The 24,516-nt window shown below is 35.8% G+C and overlaps 1 protein-coding gene across 1 annotated transcript in view; it reads left to right on the forward strand.

Annotated features, from left to right (window-relative positions):
- Positions 1-23,137, forward strand: part of VPS13A (vacuolar protein sorting 13 homolog A) — a 193,649-nt gene extending 170,512 nt beyond the window's left edge. The window contains exons 69-72 of the mRNA XM_081103070.1: positions 15,539-15,624; positions 16,412-16,535; positions 19,094-19,168; positions 21,505-23,137. Of these exons, the coding sequence (XP_080959196.1) occupies positions 15,539-15,624; positions 16,412-16,535; positions 19,094-19,168; positions 21,505-21,555 (336 nt within the window). The 3' untranslated portion in view covers positions 21,556-23,137. The remainder of the gene's footprint in view (positions 1-15,538; positions 15,625-16,411; positions 16,536-19,093; positions 19,169-21,504) is intronic.
- The last annotated feature ends 1,379 nt before the right edge of the window (positions 23,138-24,516 follow it).

A 24,516-nucleotide genomic window follows, 5' to 3' on the forward strand; every position in this document is an offset into this window, starting at 1 on the left:
ACCATTTTAATGAAAAGAAAATTGGAAGTAGGATTGTATTTATTTAAAATGTCTTAAACAATAAAAAAAGATCAAAACAATATTCTAGCCACTAGTAAACTTTGTTCTTGTGGTCTTAAGGACTCATCATTCTTCAGTTTTAGTTCTTAGAAGTGAAATATGTTCTTTGATAGTATAATTGCCCTTGTTCTTTGTGTTTTCCTGTTACAGAGAAATAATCTTTTTAAGTTGACCACAGGTATTATTTTTTTAAAAAAGTAATTATACATAGTTTCTTAAAAATATTATACATAATTATTAAAGTATTATTATCTTCTCTATGGTGTACTTTATATCCCTGTAACTGTTTTGTAACTGCAATCTGTACTTGTCCTTTCACCTTTTTCATCCAGGGCCCCCCCCCCCCCCCCCCGCAACCCGCAACCTCCATCCCCTCTGGCAACACCGTTCTGTTCTCTATGAGCCTGTTTCTATTTTGTTCTTTAGATTCCACATATAAGTGAAATCATATGATATTTGCCTTTCTCTGGCTAACTTATTTCACTTAGCATAATGCTCTCTAGGTTCCTTTTATTAGGGAAATGTTTAAGACCAAGGATAACTTGATTGTTTTACATCAGGGCTGGGGAACCTTTTTTTCTGCCAAATATCCATTTGGATATTTATAACATAATTTGTGGGTCATACAAGATTATTAGCTAAAAAATCAGCCTACTACTATATTTGGTCAAACATTTACGTATTAACTCCTAATGCCTTGGCAGGGCAGACCAAATGATTTAGCAGGCCTTATACTAAAAGCCGAATGTTCTCCAACCTGGTTTTACAGCAATATGTTCCCTTTTTTTTTTTTTTTTTTTTAAACATGTTTTTGTCGAGTAGAGAGAGACATCGATAGGTTGCCTACTGCAGCTCCCTAACCAGGGTCAAATCTGCAACCTGGGCATGTGCCCTGACTGGGGATCAAAACTGGCCGCCTTCTGGTGCATGGGATGTTACTTGGCCAGTTGAGCCGTACTGGCCAGGGCTACCCCACTGTGTTCTTGATGGAGTTTTAGGACCTGGAAAAAATGTATTTTACTCCTTATCAAATATATAAAAAATGAGTTTTTTGTTTTACACCAGTGATTTTGTAATGGAGAAATAGGACCTAGACAAAAAAAGTCTTCTTATTCCTAATCTAATGTACAGAAAAGAGTTCAAGTTTGAGACTTTAAGAGATGAACAGGCCTTTTGTTTGTTTGTTAATGGTCCTATAAATAATTAGAAACTTAAAGTGGAAGAATCCATCTAATAAGAAAGTCTACTGAGAAAGCTATGTTTGGAAGAGTCTGTAATTCCATTTCTTTTCATGTCCTTCGACTTTATTTATATCCGGAATTTCAATGTTATCATGGCTTACCTGTAGGAAAAGAGAAGGGTTCTCTCTTTTCTAAGCTAATAACTGCCCATTCTTTATTTTGCTTGTGTCTACCTGACAATTGAGTAACATTGAAAACTGGCGGGAAGAAGAATTTACCTGAAATTGTGGATACCTGTCACCATGGATAAGTTTTTAAAACAAGCCTGTAAACAAAATTAATTAGTGCTCACATTGCATATAGATAAAAGAAATCTAAATCCAGAACAATATTGCCAACTTTCAGTATTCCTTATAGAAATGGAAGTCAGAATAAATATCAGTGTGTTTCTGTATTTAAAACTAGAGGCCCGCTGCACCAAGAGATTTGTGCAATAGGCCTTCCTTCCCCCGGGTGCTGGCACCCGTTTTCCTCCAGCACCCGGGACCCAGGCCTTTGGCCCGGCCGCAGTGAGGCCACTGCAGCGGAGAAGCCAAGCCTCTTTAGTCTTTAGTCTTCACTCTGACCGGAGCCTTCATTCTTCGCTCTGTGCCTGCATATTCAAATTAACTGCCATCTTTGTTGGGTTAATTTGCATAGTCACTCTGATTGGCTGGTGGGTGTAGCAGAGTGACACCAATTTTCATGTTTCTCTTTTATTAGTGTAGATAACCAGGATTTTTGCAAACTTTTTGAAATAGTTCCAAACTCCTATCATCAATGCAGTGTTGATTTTAAAGTCATGTTATTAAAATTTACAGATGGAACCATTGTTGATCTGTGACTAGGATATCAATGTTCAGCATGATATATTTGCTATTGTATTTCTATCCAAACGTCATATACACTTAAGACATAAGATGACTGCTATAGTAGCTACTATACTGGTTTGTCAGATTTAAACCCTGTGATCAAATTTTGCATTATTCTTTTCTGTATTGATGGGAGGAAGACTAGAAACAACCATCTCAAATGTTATTTGAGTACCTTTTACGACTGCTCCTTCAGGCCTTTGTTTTTTATTTTATATATTTACTTGCAAATTTATAATTTATAGGCCCAAAAATATTAAAGATCCTATGGTGTCTAAAGATATACTTATGATGGGTATATAAAAAGAATGTCCATTTTATTTTTTATTATAGTTTACATGCAGTATTATTTTGTATTAGTTTCAGGTGTATAGTATAGTGGTTAGATAATCATATACTTTACAAAGTATTCCCCTCAATTTCCAGTACCCACGTGGCATCATACATAGTTATTACAATATTATTGACTATATTCTCTATGCTGTACTTTACATCCCTGTGACTATTTTGTAACTGCAATTTGTACTTGTCCCTTCACCTTTTTCACTCAGCTCCCAACCACCATCCCCTCTCGCAACCACTGTTCTTTTCTCTTTATGAGTGTCTTTCTATTTTGTTTATTTTGTTCTTTAGATTCCACATATAAGTGAAATCATGGTAATTGCCTTTCTCTGACTGGTTTCACTTAGCATAATGCTCTCTAGGTTCATCCACACTGTTGCAAATGGCAAGATTTCTTTCCTTTTTATAGCTGAGTAACAGTTCATTATATATATGTACCACAACTTTTTTATCCACTTGTCTATTGATGGGTTTGGGTTGCTTCCATGTCTTAACTATTGTAAAAAACACTGCGATAAACATAGGAATGCATATGTAAAAGAATGTCAGTTTTATTTATTATTCTATCTCTGTACCTTTGGGATACATGGAGATCAATTAAAAATATGTCAGCCCAGCCAGCATGGCTCAGTGGTTGAGCATCAACCCATGCAACAGGAGATCCTGGTTCAAACCCCCTCAGGGCATATGCCTGGGTTTCAGGCTCGATCTCCAGTAAGGAGTGTACAGGAGGCAGCCGATCAATGTTTCCTGTCATCATTAATGTTTCTATCTTTCCCTCTCCCTTCCTCTCTCTGAAATCAATAAAAACATATTTTTAAAAATATTTAGATCATTAATCTGTAATTTCAGTGAACAAATGTTTGAGTTCATGAAGTACAGTAAGTATAAGCAATGCTATATGAAACATTATAAAAGTCTTCAGTAATAAAAATAAAAAATAATTTCAAATATTTCTGTGTTAGGGAGATAATTAGAATACTTTGATTGTCAGATGTAATTATTTATGGTTTTTAATGTGATAGACCATTTTCATGTCCATAATTATTTCTCAATCAGTGTGGTAAATTTATTTCCAATTATTTCAGATCAACCCATATATATAGTAACTGTGTTCCTCCAAATATCAGTTTTAAAATAAATATTTAATAATGTTGTAAAGTTAGTTTTTAATGTAACCTTTTTCGTTGCATATCCATATTTTAAGCAGTGAAATGGTAACATATAGCTACTAAATGGCATTTTGCCATTCCTCTGGACCTTAGAGATGCTTAAATATTTGAACATTCAAAATATTTTAATCATTATTTGTGTTTAAAAACACAGATTTAGCTAAGTATATCCGTTTAATTAGGTATGCTGTTTTTCTACCATAAATTATCATCTATAATAATAAAAGCGTAATATGCTAATTAGACTGGACAGCCAAATGACTTTCCCAACGACCTTCTGGACGAAGTTGGGGCTGCGAGGGCTGAGGCAAGCTGCCATGACTACGAGGGCTGAGCCCCTTGTACGAATTTCGTGCATTGGGCCTCTAGTTTATAAATAATCTGTTAACTACATGTCTACAAAGATTTTCTGAATATATTCAATAAAACTTGGGGTTTCTATTAAGTTAAAAAGTTAGAGACCCATAATTCATGATAAAGCTAAATTCGTCTTATGAATCAGCTAATACTATTCATAATATAAGATTTTAGTATTTTACAAGAGACATCAAAATTTTTAAAAATTAAATTATTTTCTACATTGTTAAAGAAAAATGTTATCCTGTCTCCCCACCATTGATGGCTTATTTCATTTTAAAATTGCTTATTAATGTGATTATGATACAAATATATTTCTATTATATATATATTATTGTAAATTTTTTAAACAATTATTAATTTGTAAAGATTAAAAAGTGACCCATATATAGAGTCATCTCTAATATGGGAAATCTGGTTTTTATTTTTGGAATACATAAATAGCCAGTAAAATTTTTATACCTTTAAAAATAAATTCTAGCCCTTGTGTGTGTGGTATATACACACGACCCTTGTGTTCTTCCTTCATTGTGTATGAGTATTGACAGCTGGGTTGTCCTGTAGGGATAGTATATTATTAACCATTTCAGGTATTTAAAAATTTGATCTATGTTTTCTTCGAATCTCTTACATCTCTGACAAATACATCATAGTTGCTATGATCTAAGTTGTTACAGAGGGAGGCTGTTTTTGTTTGTTGTATATTTCTTTTCTTTCAGAAATGACAGATGTTTATAATTAGCTTCAAACACTGCCTTAGTAGCAGTTGGACGATAACTGCCTTCAACCAACGTGGTCTTTCCCTTTTACTTCTGGAGGAGAATTACAACTGACCTGGAAAAAGGGCTTACCATAGGCAGTCAGATCACCAGACTGTCTTCCTGGCTTCATCTGAGATTTTGAGTAAGTGCATAAGAACTAGCAGACACAAAGGCATATTGGACTTCACTCTTCATTCTGGAACTCTTCCTCTGCAGAAGTATACTTCTGAATGGGATGAGAAAACTGAAGAGAGCCAAACTCTGTTGTCCAGGCACATTAAAGTTCTTAGCATCTCCAATAAAGCAGATCACATGGGAATGGAGATTACTTATCCAACTTGAATACAATTCTAATACGTCATTTATTCATTTGGCAGAAATCTCTTGGAGAGTCTTTGACACATCATTTTTGGAGTCCCATTATTTTGAATATTTAGTAGTAAGTCCCACAAACTTTATTTTGACCACTGAACATTCCAGTATTATATTAAAATACTGTTTGAATAAGACTTGGAAATGATGGCCTGGCTGGTATGCTCAATGGTTAAAGGTTGATCCATGAACCAGGAGGTCACAGTTTGATTCCTAGTCAGAGTACATGTCTGGGTTGTGGGCTTAATCCCCCATAGGGGGCGTAAAGGAAGCAGCTGATGAATGATTCTCATCATTGATGTTTCTGTCCTCCTTTCCTCTCTCTCTAAAGTCAATAAAAAGATATGTATATTTTTTAAAAAGACTTTGAAATCATGTCTTTGTCTAGAAGCAGTAGTTCCACTTAAGGGAGGTTCCAGTTTTTCTTCATCTCAAGTGTAAAATGAATTTAATTCTCCTTTTTAATTCAGTAACTTGAATGAGACTCATTTGATTCCTAGTTCTTTTCAAAAGTTTAAGATCATTGCATTTCTTTATTAAGGATGGTTAAATACTATTGAAATAAAAAATTAATACATTTAACTTTAAAAGAAATTCTGAAATATTAAGCTCAAGTAGATTGAACTTGAGTCTTTCTTCATATTGAGGATGTGCAAATAGAGCTAAAAGTCTGCAGTAGGCATTAGTTTTGACTTAGTATTAGTTTTAACCTTTATTTAACCAAGGTGGTAAATTGTAACCTGGGACTCAACACATGACTTCACTATTCATGTGTTGAACTCTCTGCCTTATATCTTTCCCTGGTTACTTTAGACAGCACAGAGATTCTTAATATAAATTGAGGTTAAGTAAAGCTAATTCAGACTTTTTCTAACAATACTACCATAGTGCAAGTATGAAAAGTCTATTTTGTTATTGGCCAAATATCCTATAAAAAAGGTTGTTCTTTTGTCAACTGAAACAATTTATTTTCCTACAAAATTAGAATCCTCTTTCATCTAAAAGCAAAATTTAATGTTATCTATGAAAGGAAGCACCATGTATGCTTTGTCAGTTAAGAGTCTTTAGTTTAAAATCCAAATGAAATTGCTATCCTGGTTACTATTGATGATGACGTTAATGAACTTTGATGCCAATTTTTCAGTGAAAATTAACCCTAAAGACCCTTATAAAAACCAATGTGGAGAAATTTAAATACTTTTAGATATCTTGTGGTACTTCGGGTCTAGGTAGTTATTTTAGTAGAGATCTCATGAATCTACAATGTTGGAATACAAGAATAAGTAATTGGATATTTCATGTAAAGTTAATCTTTCTGAAATAAATTGCCAGGCTACTTTGAATTTTAAAATTGCCAAAAGAGTAAATTTATAAGCCAGTCAGAGAAAGATAAATATCTGACTCATTTGTGGAATATAATGAACAACATAAACTGATAAACAAAAACAGATCCGGAGACAGAGAAGCATCGATCAGACTGTCAAACCTCAGAGGGAAGGTAGGGGAGGGTGGGAGTAAGGGGGAGAGATCAACCAAAGGACTTATATGCAAGCATGTAAGCCTAACCAATGGACACAGACAACAGTGGGATGAGGGTATGAGTGGGGGGGGATGGGGAGTAATGTGGAGATAAGGACACATTCGTAATAAATTAATCAAGAACTTTTTTAAAAAGTAAATTTATAATTATATATGTATAATTGCATTTTCGCTGGATGATTTGGTAGCATAGTTTATATGATCACAAGAAAAATTTCAATGCCGTGTATTTTTTTTAATACAAGTATTTGTTAAACTATTAGTGATATATTAGCCACTCTTCTAGGTCTTAAGATTACAGTCCTGAAGAGAGTAGTCAAAATTCCTGCTCGTCTCATGAGATTATAATCATACTGAGCTGTATTATTCTGGTGACTGGGAATATAACACATGCCGTGTTAAGGATCCAACCCTGTAATGTTGGATCTTAACGGTCTCATTTCCAATTGTTGATTAGCTGTATCATGTGAGGCTCTGAGGAACTGTAGGAATCAAAAGACACATAAAATATGCCCAATCGTTCAAAGAGAGAGTGATCTCTACATATTAAATGAAATTGAAGCATTGCCAGAGACAAGATACAGCTCATGAGATATCTGAACCCATATTCCAATGAGTTGTAAAAACGAAATCCCACTGCATTTACTGGAATATATACATTTCTTCTGTGTTTCTTCTGTGACAGTAAAATTATCTAAGTTGCAGCAATAACCTGTGGCTCAAGGCCTGGATTCTGGAACCAAGTAAACTTGAGTTCAATTCCAACCTTTCCTCTTATTAGCTTAATATTTTATTATGCTTGCCTGACCCTGGTTTCCAAACTGTAAGGTAGAGTTAATTATTGTAGTTAACAGTCTCCTGACGTTGAGATACATAACACCAAGATAAGAGTATGTTGGTGGTGGTGCTGAAATTAAAACAAACGAAGTAATGTATATAATTATTAATACAATGTCTAATAAGAACTTGTTATGTTTTTGTTATTCCTGATGAAGACCAGTTGATGCTAATTCTTGGTCATCATTGTGTAAATTTATATTCCTCATTTGTCTCCTCTTCACCAAGATAAAAGTAATTTAAATATTATCCTTTTTCCTTTCAAGATTAATAGAATACTTGAGTTAAAATACCAGGACAACTTCACACACTAATTGGTGAGCAATAAAAAAAATAAAACCTCAGTTATTTGGACTTCTCCAAGTTATATAGTATTTTATAAGAAAAGCTGTTATTTTCAAGTATATTTAGTATCATGTGTCATAAATGATGCTCATAGAGGTTCATTAGAGAGACTCTTGTAACTATTCACTTACATTATTATTTCTAACTCACCTCTTGGCCCTTTTTCTAGAACATATTAGGTAGGTTAATTAATGGTTTATTGTTGTCAGTGCATATAATTATGTCAAGAACATAATTTTCCCCTTTCTCCAGACTGTTTTAGTTGACTAGTTGATGACAGTTCACAGTTGTTAAGGAATCGTTTATTTTATTTGATTTTATGTTACAGAATTGTGCTCAGCTTTCCTACCCTGTCTAAACTGTCAATATAGATAATAGTTTGTTTGCCAAATGAAATAATTCATTAGCATGGGAAGAGACAAAGGTATGGGGGAGTAATTAAGGGCTAATTCCTCTTCAGATTTGATGACAGTCAATGAGATTTGTTTGTTATTGTTAACTAACTTGCCTCATGGAATAAGCTAAATATCACTTTTCACTCTTGTTTACATTTATGCTGTTATGTATATGAAATCATTGAGCTTTGAGGCAGTGGATTTCTACTAGTTGACCATGGAGATTGGTTGAATGCCTGTTTTTCCTGGCCATGGTCTTCAAAGTCTTTCACATTGAAGTGAGTTGGTAAACCACTTTTATCCATAACCTTTAATCACTAACTCTAAGGAAGTGACACTTACTGATTACATTTTTCTCTAAAGATAAGATTGTCTTGAAGAAGTTGACTACTTCTTAAACAATTAAGAAATAGTAGCACTTGCTATATTAATTTATAATTACTTGCCTGAATTCTGTTGTTTTTTAAAAGTAAGTTGAATTTTTTGGTATAATCTATTCCTAACTTTTTCTCTTTATCCATAATCTCCTGAATATTAAATTAACCAATCTATAAAAACATTTATTTGTTGTCCAGTAGATTTTCTTGCTTGATAGCGTTCTTTATCTTTTATCTGGATGGATTTCATTTTCCTTTTATCCCCCATGATCTTTAAAAAATTACTTACTAATCAAACTTTGTTTTGTTTTTAGCCAAACTATGTCCTCTTCTCCTTTATCCAATTTTATTAAATATATTTCCCACTAATATTAGCACTTTACAGTGAGCCCTTTGTATCTGGTGGTTCCACCAACCACACTGAATTGACTCATTGGATGTGGACCCCACAGATACGGGGCGTGAGCACTGCCAGTTTTTTGTGTGTTGGTAGTAGGGAGGTGGTCCTGGAACCAATCCCCTGTGGATACTGAAGGACAACTTGATATTGTTTGGGATTTTAAGCCTCCCATGTTAGTGGTTTGTTCCTAATATCTATCTATTCATATTTTACTTTGTTTTCCAGAAATATTTTTGTCGTATCACTCTGCTACTTCATAGTGTTTGTATGATTTGAGAGTTAGAAATGTTTTCTGCATAATACTTTCTAGCTTGTGTTGTCTTTCCTAAAGTATTGAGGCATACCTGACAGGAAGTGCAGGTATTAGCAGAGGATAACCCTGACACCACCATCTTTCAAGTTCCTACTTTGTGTGCATTTCTAAGCTCGTGATCAATTTGGTTTGCATGTATTTATAGCTAATAAACTAAGGTTTACATATGCATCTTTTCTAATGCAAAACAAGGGATTCTTTGAGCAATAACCATACATTTGAATTGTTATCTATAGATTCTGACAGTTATATGTAATGAATGCAGTTACCTTTGTGTTTCTCTGTTTATTTCTTTAAGATTCTTAAACAATGATAGGTAATTCATATATATTTTTATGAATAAGGAAAAAATTGTTTTTCCTTTAACATTATTGCATGTTAAATGAGGCTAACATATCTAAAGTACTAGCTAGTACTTGATACTTCAGCCAAATCATTTGATAGTTCAGCCAAATCTTGGTCTTTATGCAAAGGCTCTACACAGTGATTCCTAGCCCGAGTTTTACTAGTTCATTTATTTTAAAGGGTATCGCAAATTATTTTAGTAGTAAAATTCTTACGTAACATCTGTTTGGGATGGAGAAAGGTAGTATATTAACACTAAACTGTTTGGACCCTGTTAACCTAAAAGAAACAAACAGGCAGCCTAAGTGGCTTTAGCAGTCTACTTCAGCAACACCCCACACCCAGGAATATTGAAGGTACTTTTGAGGTACCATGGGAAAACATGACTGACACCATAAGAGGAGACATCATGACACACTGGAAAACACTGGAATTAGAAATAAACCACTTTTCTGAGCCCACTTTTGCAACTGGCATTATGACTCCAATCAAGTCACTTAGCTCTATGAACTACACAAGATTGTTATAAAGATTTCAGTGGTTCTCAACCTTCCTAATGCCATGACCCTTTAATACAGTTCCTCATGTTATGGTGACACCCAATTTCATTGTTACAAATTGAACATAATTAAAGCATAGTGATTAATCACAAAAACAATATGTAATTATAATATGTGTTTTCCGATGGTTTTAGGGGACCCATGTGAAAGGGTCATTTGACCCCCAAAGGTGTCACGACCCACAGGTTGAGAACCGCTGGATTAGATGGATAAGACACTTACTTGATCCTCGATTTCTTCACGTGTAAAAGTAAAAGATTGGTTTGGATGTACTATGACATTTCTTCAGGTCTAAAATTCTGTTGTTTTTTCCTCCATAAATATATAATGACGTTCTGAAAATTATAAAGCCTCATATGCAAGGAATTTACAAAGTCAGGAAATTGTTACCAAAGCATGATATTTGTAGACTCTACAGCAGGAGGGGGCTATTCTCTCTCATGTTTCTATGGGATTTAGTTCTGAAGTTCTATCTTCTGCTCATAGTGCTGTTCTTATTCCATATTCACATGTTTGTATTGGAGACTGACCAGCAAAATTTTACTGTATAAGTAGTTACCTTTGACATTTATTCAAATATAGGATGTCCCAAAAAATGTATACACATACTTTGAATAAAGGCAGTGTTTATTAAAATACATTTCATTTTCAAAATTGAACTATCAGCTATTACAGTGTTTATACACTTTTCGAACACCTGTATATCCATTTTAATAACAAAGAATACAGTTCATTTTATGTTTCAGAATAGCCTGGACTATAATGTCCATCTTTCAAGTGTAGTAGGTAAAGTTTTTTTAAGAACTCCAGAAAAACATCACATGAACGACTTTGTTGGACTTTTTAATTTTTATTTATACTAGATGCTATTGTGACTATTGAAATTGGTTTGATTGCATATATGCTCAGGTTAGATTCGATTTACATTGGGTCTGAAAAGTGGAAAGTGATGTGAGGCAGGCTCAACTGCAGTGCCCAAACTTAACACCATCCTATATAATAAAAGGCTAATATGCAAATTGACCAAACGGCAGAACGACCAGTCACTATGATGTGCACTGACCATCAGGGGACAGATGCTCAATGCAGGAGCTGCCCCCTGGTGGTCAGTGTGCTCCCACAGGGGGAGCCTCACTCAGCCAGAAACCCTGAGCCTGGCTCATGGCTGGTGAGCACAGCGGCGGTGGCAGGAGCCTCTCCCGCCTCCATGGCAGTGCTAAGGATGTCCGACTGCTGGCTTAGGCCGGGAGTGGGCCTAAGCCATCAGTCAGACATTCCCCAAGGGCTCCCGGGCTGTGAGAGGGCACAGGCCGGGCTGAGGGATCCCTCCCCCCCCCCTCCGCCACACACACACACACACACACACACACACACACACACACACACACACGAGTGCATGAATTTCATGCATCAGGCCTTTAAAGTTGAAATAAGAGGTCAACCAAAGGACTTGTATGCATGCATATGAACATAACCAATGGACACAGACAGTAGGAGGGTGAGGGCATGTGCTGGGGGTGGAAGCAGCCAGGGAGAGGTCAATGGGGGAAAAAGGAGACTAATGTAATACTTTAAACAATAAAGAATTTTTTTAAAAAAGAAATAGAAGCTAGTTACTGAGGTCAGAGTTGAACCATAGCTTTTATTTATTTTTTTAAAATATATATTGATTTATTTTTTATTTTTTTTTACAGAGAGGAAGGGAGAGGGATAGAGAGCTAGAAACATGGATGAGAGAGAAACATCAATCAGCTGCCTCCTGCACACTTCCCACTGGGGATGTGCCTGCAACCCAGGTACATGCCCTTGACCGGAATTGAACCTGGGATCCTTGAGTCCGCAGGCCAATGCTCTATCCTCTGAGCCAAACCAGTTAGGGCTGAACCATAGCTTTTAATTGATTTAAAGGTTTAGATCTTTTAATGGGGTATATAGATTCATTTTTTAAAAACTTGAAACCTTTTTATTGAATTGCTATATGGATATACATTATAGCAAGAAGATTTAGCAAACTGGCTAGTTTTTAAAATTTGTCATGAAATAACATTATTTTTGTTAAAATAGGGATATATAGATTCTTGACTCTTAGTAGCAGTTGATATTCTTGAGATCAACATTTGTATTCTTGCTTTTAAAACTTGGCCATATAAAACAAAAGAAAGTATGTACTTTTAAGCTAATTTCTTTTCAAATACCACTAAACTGAAACAAAAGGATATAAAGTTAAAAATAAAGCTTCATTTCTACCTCCACTATTTTTCTTTGGAAACCTAGAGATAAGTGCAATGAGTAGATTGGTGTGTTACTATCAACCCTCCAGAAATTTTCTGTGCACAATAAATAAGTATATGTGTTTCTGCTTTTCCCCCATTCATTCTCAGTATTTCCACAAGATGGCATATTTTTCTATATCTGTACACACATCTACCTTTTTCTCCTTACTGCATAATGTCCCATTATATGGCTGTACTATAATTTACTTAAATAGTCCCTTATTAATTAACATTTATGTTTTTTGCTTTTAACACAATATTGCCATGAATATTTCTATATGTATATCTTGGGATACTTTTACATAAAATGAGACTCAAAGGGTACATTTAATTGATTTGCAGTTTTTTATTTTGAAATTAGTTGAAGGTTTTCTCATATGTTTATTGGTCACATTTTGTTTGTGTTTTGCTGAACTACCTGTTAATAGACTTTACACATTTTCCTATTAGTTTACTCATTTGTTTACATTGGTTTATTCATATTCCTAGAATTCTCTTCATTATGAAATTAGCTCTATAACTCTGTATTGAAAAATGTTTTCCAAACATTTTTTGGGTTTTGTGTTATTTTATTTCTGTTTATTTACTCATTGTTTTGCCATTTAACAGTACTTAATTTTCATGTACTTAGGAATTCTTTTACATTAAATTTTAGGAACTTTGTATTTTATATTTAAGCCTTTCCCACTTTAAGATTATTAAAATGTTTTATTTAGTACCTCTATATTGTTGCTTTATATGCTTAAATAAACCATGTGGAATTAATTTGGTATATGGGAGAAGTAGGGATCCAACTTTAGCCAGCTAGTTGCCTGAAACACCATTTATTTGATAATACATGCTTTTGCCCAGTAACTTGAAATGCTATTTTGATTTCATAAATTTCTATATTTGTATATATAGAATTTTATAAAGTCCTACGTGTGTTTTGGTCAATTTCTGGAATCTGTATTCTTTCTATGATATGTCTATATATAACTTCTACCAACACCAAGCTATTTTCAAATTTATTTATATAATTTGTGATCTAATAATTCTTATTACTTTCTTCTGAATCTGTGGTTGTGTCCCTTTTTTTGTAATTTAAGAAATTTGTTTTTACTTGTCCTGCCTACCACAAGAAATAGTAAAGATGCTCTTTCCTCAATATTATAAAATTTAAAGTTAGAAATTTTTCCATTTAATTCATTTGTATGCCTCACCCTGCTGTTGTAGTTGGGTTTTTGTTTTGGTTTGGTTTGTTTTGTTTTGTTGTGTTTTTGTCATCGTTTTAACTTCTGTCTCCAATAGAAATGAAGACTATTCTATCAGGCTTCTCTACCAAGATGATTAAGAAGTCACTCATTACCTTTCTTCTAGGCTAAATACTTTTAGTTTTATATATATGGCCTCATGGAACATAATTTTCTAACAGAGTATTGTTGAAAATGTCATGGACTGACAGTGTTTCATCGGTCTTGAAAATAAACTTAAAGGCCAGTGCTTAGGTTAACTAGGTTCTGGGGTTCCCTGTGTGTCCAGAAATACTCTGCTCCTTATTTTTTAACTAGTGGCCCAGATTTGTGCACATTGAAAGGAAATTATTTAGAAGAAGTATTTTAATATTGCTATTCGCCGTTTATAATGGAAGTGTCAACCAAATTCACATTCGACAAAGACAGGTCAAAACACTCGTGTACGATTGGTGCCAGCAAGAGCTTTCTAGGTATCATGCATGCGCAAGTCAGCTTAACCTTTTATAGATATAGAATAAACTTGCTTAATTAGACCTGCTTTCTGATTTAGCTAAACTTTTTCCAGCCCAGTGAAGTACCCCAACTTCTCTTTCAGGTAACTGTCAGTAAATATCAACACAAAGCAGATTATTATTGTAGATCATGCAGGGAGAACAAAGGGTAAAATATTTAACTGCAGTAGTGTTTGACTATATTCTGTGCAGTGAGAAAACCTGAAGTCATTTTCAAGGTCCACCATTTCTTCTTTTCAGTCAGTTCAAGTTTCTAAACTTTATAAATGTCCATTTTCCGGCTAATGAAAAGAAAATAGGATTCTATCGAGTCTCCTATCTACCTACTCCAGGACTTCTGTGAGGGTGAAATGAGATGGGAAAATGCTTCACAGACATTTGGTTAAAGTTTGAAATGTTTGCACCTGGCTATAAAGCAAGTCATGTTCCTGGGCTGAAGAAACTCCAAGGAGGCTACTCACTAGGGAGAGGAAGCTGGGTGTTGCTATGTGATATCATTACCTGGCGCCCTCAGCCACCATTTCTGGGCTGGGCTGAGCTATGGGCCACATTTTGTGCCATGGGGTCTCAGCAGCATTGGTTGCGATTTGGTGGGCTGTCTCTCCGGGGTGGTGGCAGGGCCTGTGTCCCACTTGGGGGAAGGCAAGTGTTGTTTTGTTGGCACCAGTTCTGCGGTGTCGTTTCTTTGTAAATGGCCAGCAGCTCCTGCATTGAGCGTCTGCCCCCGGTGGTCAGTGCACATCATAGCAACTGGTCAGATGGTTGGAGGGACATATAGATGAGTTGTGAGATTGAGAAAGAAAAGCATATATGTAAGGCAGGTAGGAAAATTCCAGGGAAGGGCAAGATGAGAGTTAATAGTAATTTATGTGATACATATATTTAAATATGTGTGTTTACATGTGTTTTTGTATAGATGTGATCAAATACTAATATAGTTCCCAAGATAAAATGTGATAGTTTAATAGTAAACTTATGTCTCAGAGCTTGTAAGGTATTAAGATTTCTTTTAAAAATTCAGCATTAAAGATTGGTATAGCTACAACTGAGTAATCTTGAATAAAGCAGTGCACATAGGTGCTTTTAAACAAGTAGGAGCAATTATTTTGTGAATATTCAGTTTTCTGATGATATATTTACTATAGAAATATGTTAATGACTTGACCCCATTAAGAAATGGTTTTAGAAGATCATAAGGGATTTCTTACATTACAATAGGAATAATTATTGATTTTTTCTCACCTTTTTTAGGTCATAGAAAATGGAAGATTTGCAAAATACAAATATTTTACCCATGTCATGATCAATAAAACAGATATGTTAATGATAACCAAAAGGTAAATTTCTTTCTTATCTCAATGCCTTAATGTATATGTTACTTAAAGAAACCTCTGGTTGTACCTGCAATTGATGTCTCAACCAGAAGGAAGAATTGGGGAAGAAAAGCCTTTGAAGGGAGGATTAAATAGAATTATTATAGAATGCATTTTCATTGCTTTATTTTTTCCCTCCAAATGAAAGAAAACAATAATTAATTTTAAAAGCCTCTTTCTGTTGTAGGTTGGTAAACATATTACATGGAGCCTGAGTAATAAAAGTGTTTATTCTAAAGTATTGATGACATGAAAGTTCCCCAAAATATTGGTTGATAATAGGTTCTGCAAATATTTTATATTTCTCATAAAATACCTTATATATTTGACTTTATATCTACTTTATTTTTTCTAATATAAGTATATTATGCTATAAATTCCCCACTAATATTGGTTAAGCTGGAGCCCACAAATTTAGTTATGATCTATTTTCATTCTCATTGAGTTAAAAATATTTTTTTTAATTTCATTTGAGATATTTTGACCCCTGGATTATTTAAAAGTATGCTAATTTTTAAACATTTAGAAATATTCATATTTTTCTGTTAATTGCTTTCTAGTTTCATCATGATCTGAGAACAGACTTCATAAGATTTCAGTTCTTTTAAATTCATTAGGGTTTTTTATGACCCAGAATATAGTCTCAGTGAATGTTCTGTGTGCACTTGAAAAGAATGTGTATCCTGATATTATTATATTGTTGGATATAAGAGTCTCGATTTTCAAAGTGATTTTTCTTTTTTTTTTGCAGTGGGGTATTGTTTGTAACAAAAGGAACATTTGGACAGCTTACATGTGAGTGGCAGTACAGTTTTGATGAGTTTACCAAAGAGCCATTCATTGTTCATGGAAGAAGATTGCGAATTGAAGCAAAGGTACGTTGAATAGATTTTTTTAAAACTTGGAACTGAACATAGCGCATTGAGATAGTCCTCTTTACTTTTGTAAGTTTCCTCTCTTTTATAGATGTTGCTTTGTCTTCCTATGGTTTTCCTTTATACCTGCTGTCTTACGCAGGTTTAAAGAAAAGAAAGGTAGGCCAAGAAGAAATATGCTACACGTTGACAGCAACATTCCCGGGTCCTTATTTTATATTCAGTAATAGAACCTTAGCCTCTCACTGCTGTCCAAGACACCAAAATGAGGGAATCATTTGCATACCTCAAAATCCCTAGCAGTGCCATGGAGAATAGTTTTCCTTGAAAATCTCACAAAAGGACACTTGCAAAATAGCAGGTGATAGTTGATAGTTCCTTCTCTTTTTATAGATATCCTTAGCCGTTCCTATCCCAATTCAGTTATAATCTTGAAGGCAGAGGCCATTTCTTTCTCTGTTTTGATTACCAGCAGGTAGCACGTTGCCTGGCACTGGGTGTTCATGTAAAATACAGTGAATTTCTAGTCATTTGGGAAATCCATTGTAAGTTGTAATGATTGCACTGCCAGTGGTCAGCAAATGCATTAGTCAACAGAAACAAATATCAGCAGTACAACAATTCAAATTTCTTTTGAGAGCCAAATTTTTTAAACTTAAACTATATAGGTAGGTACATTGTTATTAACTTAATTAGGGTACTCCTAAGGCTTAGGAAGAGCCACACTAAGGGGCCAAAGAGCCGCAAGTGGCTTGGGAGCCACAGTTTGCCGACCACTGCACTAGGCATTGTAGGATGTAGTAGTATATAGGTATAGTAATATAGTAGGTATATGTGATAAAAAATAACATATGTGTAGGGCCCCTTTGGCACTGACTGTGTTGGGAAATATTGTGACTCAACCAGGTAAGTTTTTTCTTGGTTATTTTTGTTCTGTTTTGATTTTGAGAGACTTAATTGACTCATGTAAAGTGAAAAGTCTTAAGTCTTTATCTTATAACTTAGATATGCTCAAATGATGTCATTAGCAATTATTCTCCCTGCCTTCTGTTCCTTTTTCCTGCTCCTCTTCTGCGCCACCCTCATCTCTAGGTTCTGCTTTCTTCAGTGGCAGCTTCATTCTCGAGTTGGCTATTTTTTGATGACAGGATGGCCAGGGAAGTTCCAGGCTTCTGTCCTGGTAGCTCAGCAGAATGAAAGCTTCACACTGGGGCACCTTTGGTCACTTGCTTATTCCTAAATCAATCCCAGGAAGGAAGGGTCAGCTCTGTCTGAAGTGTTGGTGTGAGAGAAGGTGAGAAATAGTTACCCAGAGGAGATTCAGAAAGTGCTTAATGGAGTAGTGGCACTGGGCACAGGCAGGCAGAAGCAGCAAATGTCTTCTGGGCTGGCCTCCAGAGCAAAACTGTCCTTCCCTATACATAGCCAGTGAAGAGCATTTCTCCAATCTTACCACTCAGTTCAGAGAGTGGGGGGAGTGGACCAGACGTTAGTTCCGGGGGATGTTAGACCAACTTTTCCCATTGAGAATTTCTCTAATTCATTCAGAAAATGAAAGGCCCTGTGGCCACCTATGAAATAAAGAAGAGTGGCTGTTAGATCCTGTTCTAGCCTATACTGCTTTCCTGGCTTTTTCCCCATTTTTTTTCTCTTTCCATGAATAAATTTCTTATCTCCTTGATTTCGCTCCCCCCCCCTCCCCTTCTACCTATTCTTGAGACATTGTATTAGTAGTCATCCTTTTTTAAAAAAATAAAAGAATCTGATTTCTTTTGGAGTCTATATTTGCATGGATATTGGAATGACTTATAGGATTTGTTAGACTAGTAAAAACCTCCACATTGCCTCTTCTATGACCCTACCCTTAGTTAATAGCAGTTAAACACCAACCTCCTCCTCAAGAATTCCATTTCTGTTTGTCCCTCTAATATTTAGTATGTATATGAGGCAGTTCTCCGCACAGACACTGAACAGAATACTGAAGGAGTGCAAAATTTGGAAGACTGTCATATAGGATCTTGGACCCACCCTGATTTCTTTGATCCTTAGCTACATTCTTATTCAATGAGTGGTTTAAAATGTCAGAAGTTACATGGATACATACAAACATACACACACACCCATAATCATGTGCATGTATGTATGCATGTACACACATATGTATATATCATTTTTGAGGTAAAATCATCATTATTCCATGGCCAGATATCAATAACCACCAAAAAGTTTTTTGGAGGAAAAACAGTGGCACTCCTCCTAAACTTACCTCCTTCCCATCCTTTGTGTAAACCCTTTATGGCTTTAGCTATAACATCACACCTAAGGCATTTTAACTTAGGTTTAGTGATAATGGATGTGTTAATGTTTAGTCTTTTCTTTCTTCCATTTGTCTTCGATTCTTCTTGATTTCCCATTCTTGGCTTTTTTTTTTTTTAAGGTGTGTGATTTGTGTAAAATGGACGCTTGAAGCACCAGTTTTTAAAACTACATGTCATTTCTTTATCATATTTCTACAACTGGTTTTTCATTTTTAATGAAGTCACTTATTCTGTTTATAGGAACGGGTGAAGTCTGTATTCCATGCCAAAGAGTTTGGAAAAATAATTAACTTCAAGACCGCAGAAGATGCTAGGGTAAATATAACGGTTCTCTTATGTAAACAGCATCTTTGCTTTTCATAGTCCTGGAAGCTGGGCTGTTTCTAAGGCAGACAAGTTTTGTGTTTTTTTTTGTTTGTTTTTTGTTTTTTTGTTTTTTTATTGCTTAAAGTATTACAAAGGGTATTACATATGTGTCCTTTTTTTCCCCCTGCCCTTGACAGTCCCCTAGCCTCCCCTACCCCCCAGTGTCTTATTTCCATTGGTTATGCTTATATGCATGCATACAAGTCCTTAGGTTGATCTCTTACCCCCCTCCCTCCTGCCCCCCAACCCTCCCCGGCCTTCCCGCTACAGTTTGACAATCTGTTTGAGGCAGCTCTGCCTCTGTATCTATTATTGTTCAAAAGTTTATAATGGTCTCTATTATCCATGAATGAGTGAGATCATGTGGTATTTTTCCTTCATTGACTGGCTTATTTCACTTAGCATAATGCTCTCCAGTTCCATCCATGCCGTTGCAAATGGTAAGAGTTCCTTCCTTTTTACAGCAGCATAGTATTCCATCGTGTAGATGTACCACAGTTTTCTAATCCATTCATCTACTGACGGGCACTTAGGCTGTTCTTCTGCTTTGACTGTTTTAATATATGTGACTAGATAATATTTCGCCAAAACTGCTTTTCATTAGGTTGAATTCAACACACCTACTTGTTTTTTGTGTCAAATGGCGCCATCTGATTTTAAATCCTAACTGTAATACTTGTGAAAAAGTCAAACAAAAGAAATTATTTTCTTCTAATGCTAATCTACCAGCTCCGGCAGGAACGGATGCCCCACATTGTAGATTTCTCCTCTGTGTAGCTATGGTGATTTACAAATAATTGCTATAGCCTGGCACATAGCAGAAGGAGCCAAGCCTGTAGTCAGAAAATCCAGGTCTGAATACAGGTTCTGATCCTTCTTGACTGTGGTACCTTGGGGAAGTCGTTTAACCTCAGTTGCCGAAAAATATGAATTATGTGAGCTGTAAAGCGCTGTGCATACGTTAGGGGTTATGGCAGTTACAAGGAGGTGTACTGTCAAAAAAAGGAAGACTACAGACTGATTATCTGCCTTGTTAATCAAACTAAGATGCTATTTCTGATACTGAATTGTACTCACTGTGTCATGAAATTTATAAGAACACAAGGCTCCTTTACTGAATCCCTGGGCCTCCTGCCCTCATACTGCATTGGTCCTGACTGGGTGTGACTACTTACCGGTTCACTCTCACATCTGGGCCCCAAACTAGGAACCTCGGACCATTTAGCATGTGCCGTGCAATTTTCCATCCAGCCATTGGGATACAAGGCCACACTGGCATACTACCAGTAGATAACTGAAAGGGGTCAAGTTACAAAGAAAGAGGAAGAAAGTGACTAGAGCCACGATATGTTTGTTGCCTGGAACAGGGAGACAGACTAGCGAATGATAACAGTGTGACTTTGAGGCCATCTTTCACATTGTTGAAGAGCATTACCACCTATTTCAGTTGCTCTGCAATACGTTTTCCATGTAATCTCTGTCACCATGTTTTTTTGTCCCAGAAAGTTTGTTTTTAATCTTCCAGCTCTGCTGGAAACATCCAGAAAAGGCTACTGAGCTCAGTTCTCTTTCTCTCCTCATCCTAGAGCTATTCCCACTAGGTTCTTACTAAGGTAAAGAAGCACAGATACCTCTGCCAAAGTGTTTCATAGTGGGATGACCCAGTGTCACCTCCAAGGCTTTTATCAGTCACACAAGCCCAATGATTATAGACATTATTGATAGAAAGGTTTGCATTACATATGTTCTATGTTTGTGATTTCAAACCTTTTCAAAATAGAAAATACTATATTATGAGAACACCTAAAGTGCTCAAGAATGTTGCTATGCTACTCCTACCCACTGTAGAATATGTACTTATTCTTAATCAGAAGAATCCTATATATGGAATGATGAAGGTTTGTGGGACAGAATTGGCATAGGTTGGAAGGAATTTTGCATACGTAATTTGCACACTGTGCCTGAGTTAGCTCAGCTGCCAAATTACCCTTTCTCTCAGGATGGTTTATTTTACTTTTCTTATTCTAAAGATGAACATGCCAGTTCAGTGACCTTAAAACAACATTATTCTTATGTTAAATAAAAAATCAGTGCCATTGACCCTGAGCCATCTGAGCCATTTAAGTGAGTAAATGATCTCTTACATAAGATAAATTGAATTATTGGCTATGATTATACATCTAACTAAACTGAGAAGCCCACTTCTATATTTCCATTCAGTACATTTTGAGTTTCATTACAAGTTCATAGAAATAAGCATATGTTGGTTTATTTCCTCACAACAGTGGATCCTCACAAAGCTAGAAGAAGCAAGAGAGCCTTCCCCGACCCTCTGACGGAGAACACTGCCAGAAGACACAGTGATTAATCCTTACAGCTTCTACCGTGTACCTTCCTAAACCTGTTTGGGAACCATAGTACAGAAGTAATTTTAAGTACATAAAATATATATGTGTGTGTATTGGTTAGAGTCAGGTAAAACAGCTATGTGATTAAAATATTTCAACTCCTCTGGTTTTCTAACTTGAATCATGCATTGGGTTAAAATTCTAATTATTTTATAAGAGAAACATTTTTTAAATATTTGCTCCAGGTGATTCTCTGCACTGGTGGAGAAGTTGCCCATAATTAGCCTTCATATGGAGCTAAGATTAATGTTCCGAGTTTACACTTTAAACTTCTCGCATGCTTACTTCCAACTCTCTGAATAAGTGATGGGAGTGACCAAACCAATGATCAAATCAAACATTGCCGCAGTGGTATCAAGAGAACTTTAGTGGTGATTTCTTTAGAAACATGTTCTTTTTACAGATAAATATTTTGATATTATTTTCCTTATTTTTATAAAGGATAGGTTTGAACTATACTTCAAATACACAGCATGAATATAAAAAACAATCTTTTTATATATAATACAGATTGAATATCCTTTCAAGCCTCAACTTAAGAAAGGCTTGTAAAATGAATGTCATAACCCAAAAGAGAAAGCCCTCCTCAGAACTCTGATGCCTTAGAAATAGTTCCTCAAGCCATCTCCATGGGATCTACTTGGTTTGCCCAGCTCACATTTTTGATAGATTGCCACTTTAAAGGAAAATTCCTGAAGCCTTAACAATGCCCACTTTCTACTCACTGCTAATAATGAAATAAACAAAATTCCCACCATCTTAAATAGGAGTTATGCTTCAGACCAGATAACCCCTCTCACAATATAGGTATGCACCATACAGTCTAACCCAGGAACCTGTCCTGTTGGTAACAGATTGAAAATTTACAGTTTGCTTTCTCTATAGTTATTCAAATGAGAATCATTCTTTCAAATGAATAGCTCAGGGGTCCTCAAACTTTTTAAACAGGGGACCAGTTCACTGTCCCTCAGACCGTTGGAGGGCCAGACTATAGTTTAAAAAAAAAAAACTATGAACAAATTCCTATGCACACTGCACATATCTTATTTTGAAGTAAAACGGGAACAACTACAATATTTGTATTTGCATGTGGCCCGCGGGCCGTAGTTTGAGGACCCCTAGTATAGCTCATCAGAACAAAAATCATTAGTAAAAATAAGGTCATGGGTTTTTTTCCTTGGTTTTTGTTCAAACACCTTAATATGAAAGGGCTTTCTCAAGTGAAAGAAGATGAGTGTGTGATTGTGAACCATGAAAAGAATGATACAGCATCTTAGTTATTAAATAATACAGAGTATTTGATGCATGTTGTATGTGCCATGAAATTCTTATAAACTGTTTTTTGGACTAGAGACTTGTGAAATGCTCCTAAGGTTCCTCAAACCCTTTGCTTTGTTGTAAAAGCTAAAATAAACAGCATGCCAGACCGTAATTATATGTATTCCTGACCAAATCCTGCTACTCACTATTATTGATTTTCTCTTATTATAAAAATGAATTGTTTATTATCAATAATTTCCTCCAGAATGTGTTTTTTTCTTTGCTGAACATAAATTGAATCGAAAGATGACAAATTTCAAGTCACCTGATACTGTGTGATCCCTTGATGGCACATTTTCTCTGTTGCTGAGCTCTTCTGATTCTGCAGACATTAGAATTAAACCTGAGAGCAGAGGTAGTCAGAAAATCCAGCAGGTTGTCCTCCTCCGCTGTGTTGCTCTCCCGGAGTTCCATTCAGTGCCATTAGCCAAGTACCTCATTACCTACTCCAGTTTCATGATTTTATTCTCAGAAAAACAAAAATGCAGGCCCATAACTCCCTGGTTGGCCCATGATAAAGGGCAAAAGCCTGAAAGACTAGCAGAGAGAGTCTTTGGTGCCCTCAGGAGGCCAGCAGGAGGGTCCTGTAACTATCGCCCTGTGCAGAGCTAGTAGTACGCCTCTTCTGTTCCCTCACCAAAAGGAACCTCCAAATGTCTTTTCTTACTCTTTCTCACTAGTCCTCTACCTGTCAGTACCTCCTGTCCCTTCTTCTGTTCCTAAAGTAGAAAGACCTACAATGTCAAGAGCAGTAGTTTTTCGATTGTCTTAGGTGGTTCTCATTGAAACAGTAGATCTGATGCATCATCTTTTTAGCGTTAACACATTACAATTATGTATTTGATTCTATATTCTTTTTCTTGAATGTTACAGAGTCTATAATCTTATTATATTTGAAAACAGTGTCCTGAATTATACTTTACTACACTTAATGTCTTTCTATTTGAAAACTTTAACCTTGTTGTTCGGTAGTTTGAAGTTTTTAAGCTTGTTGAGAATGTTAAGCTTGTTGTTTAGTAGTTGCTATGGCATGAGGTCCTGATTTTTAAGTCAGTTCTTTCTTTGTATTATGTGTCAGCTGTGGCTCCAGGACCTCAATGCTAGTCCAGCATATATTCTGGTCCATGATTGTTGTGTAAAACCCAAGGCAGAGTTCGGTTTCCTGCCAACTCTTCTCCAGAAAGCTGTGATTATTAGAAATAGCAATGTTGATTTCTGGTACAAAAAGAAGCTTGTGATTTCCTCACTTCTATAAAATAACTTTCTGAACCAAAGAACATGTGCACGTCTCCAAAGACTCCCCTATTACAGTGTGAATGTCAGCTGCTCCTTCCCAAGTGAGACCGGGTGGTTTTTCCCATCATCTGTATATACAGCTGAGTTACTTTCTGGTCCCTTCCCTGGCCCTTTTCTCCTCTACAGTCCTAATCCATTCCAACTATCCTGTGGCTGCCGGGGTCCAACCCCAGTGGGTCCAGGGGTCCCCAAAGGTGTGGACGGAGTTGGCGAAGAAGGAATGACACGGAGACAGCGTTCAGTTGATCAGCAGCCTAGCCAGGATCTCCAGCC

The sequence above is a fragment of the Myotis nattereri genome (assembly GCF_964212035.1).
Source record: "Myotis nattereri genome assembly, chromosome: 12".
Lineage (NCBI taxonomy): Eukaryota > Metazoa > Chordata > Mammalia > Chiroptera > Vespertilionidae > Myotis > Myotis nattereri.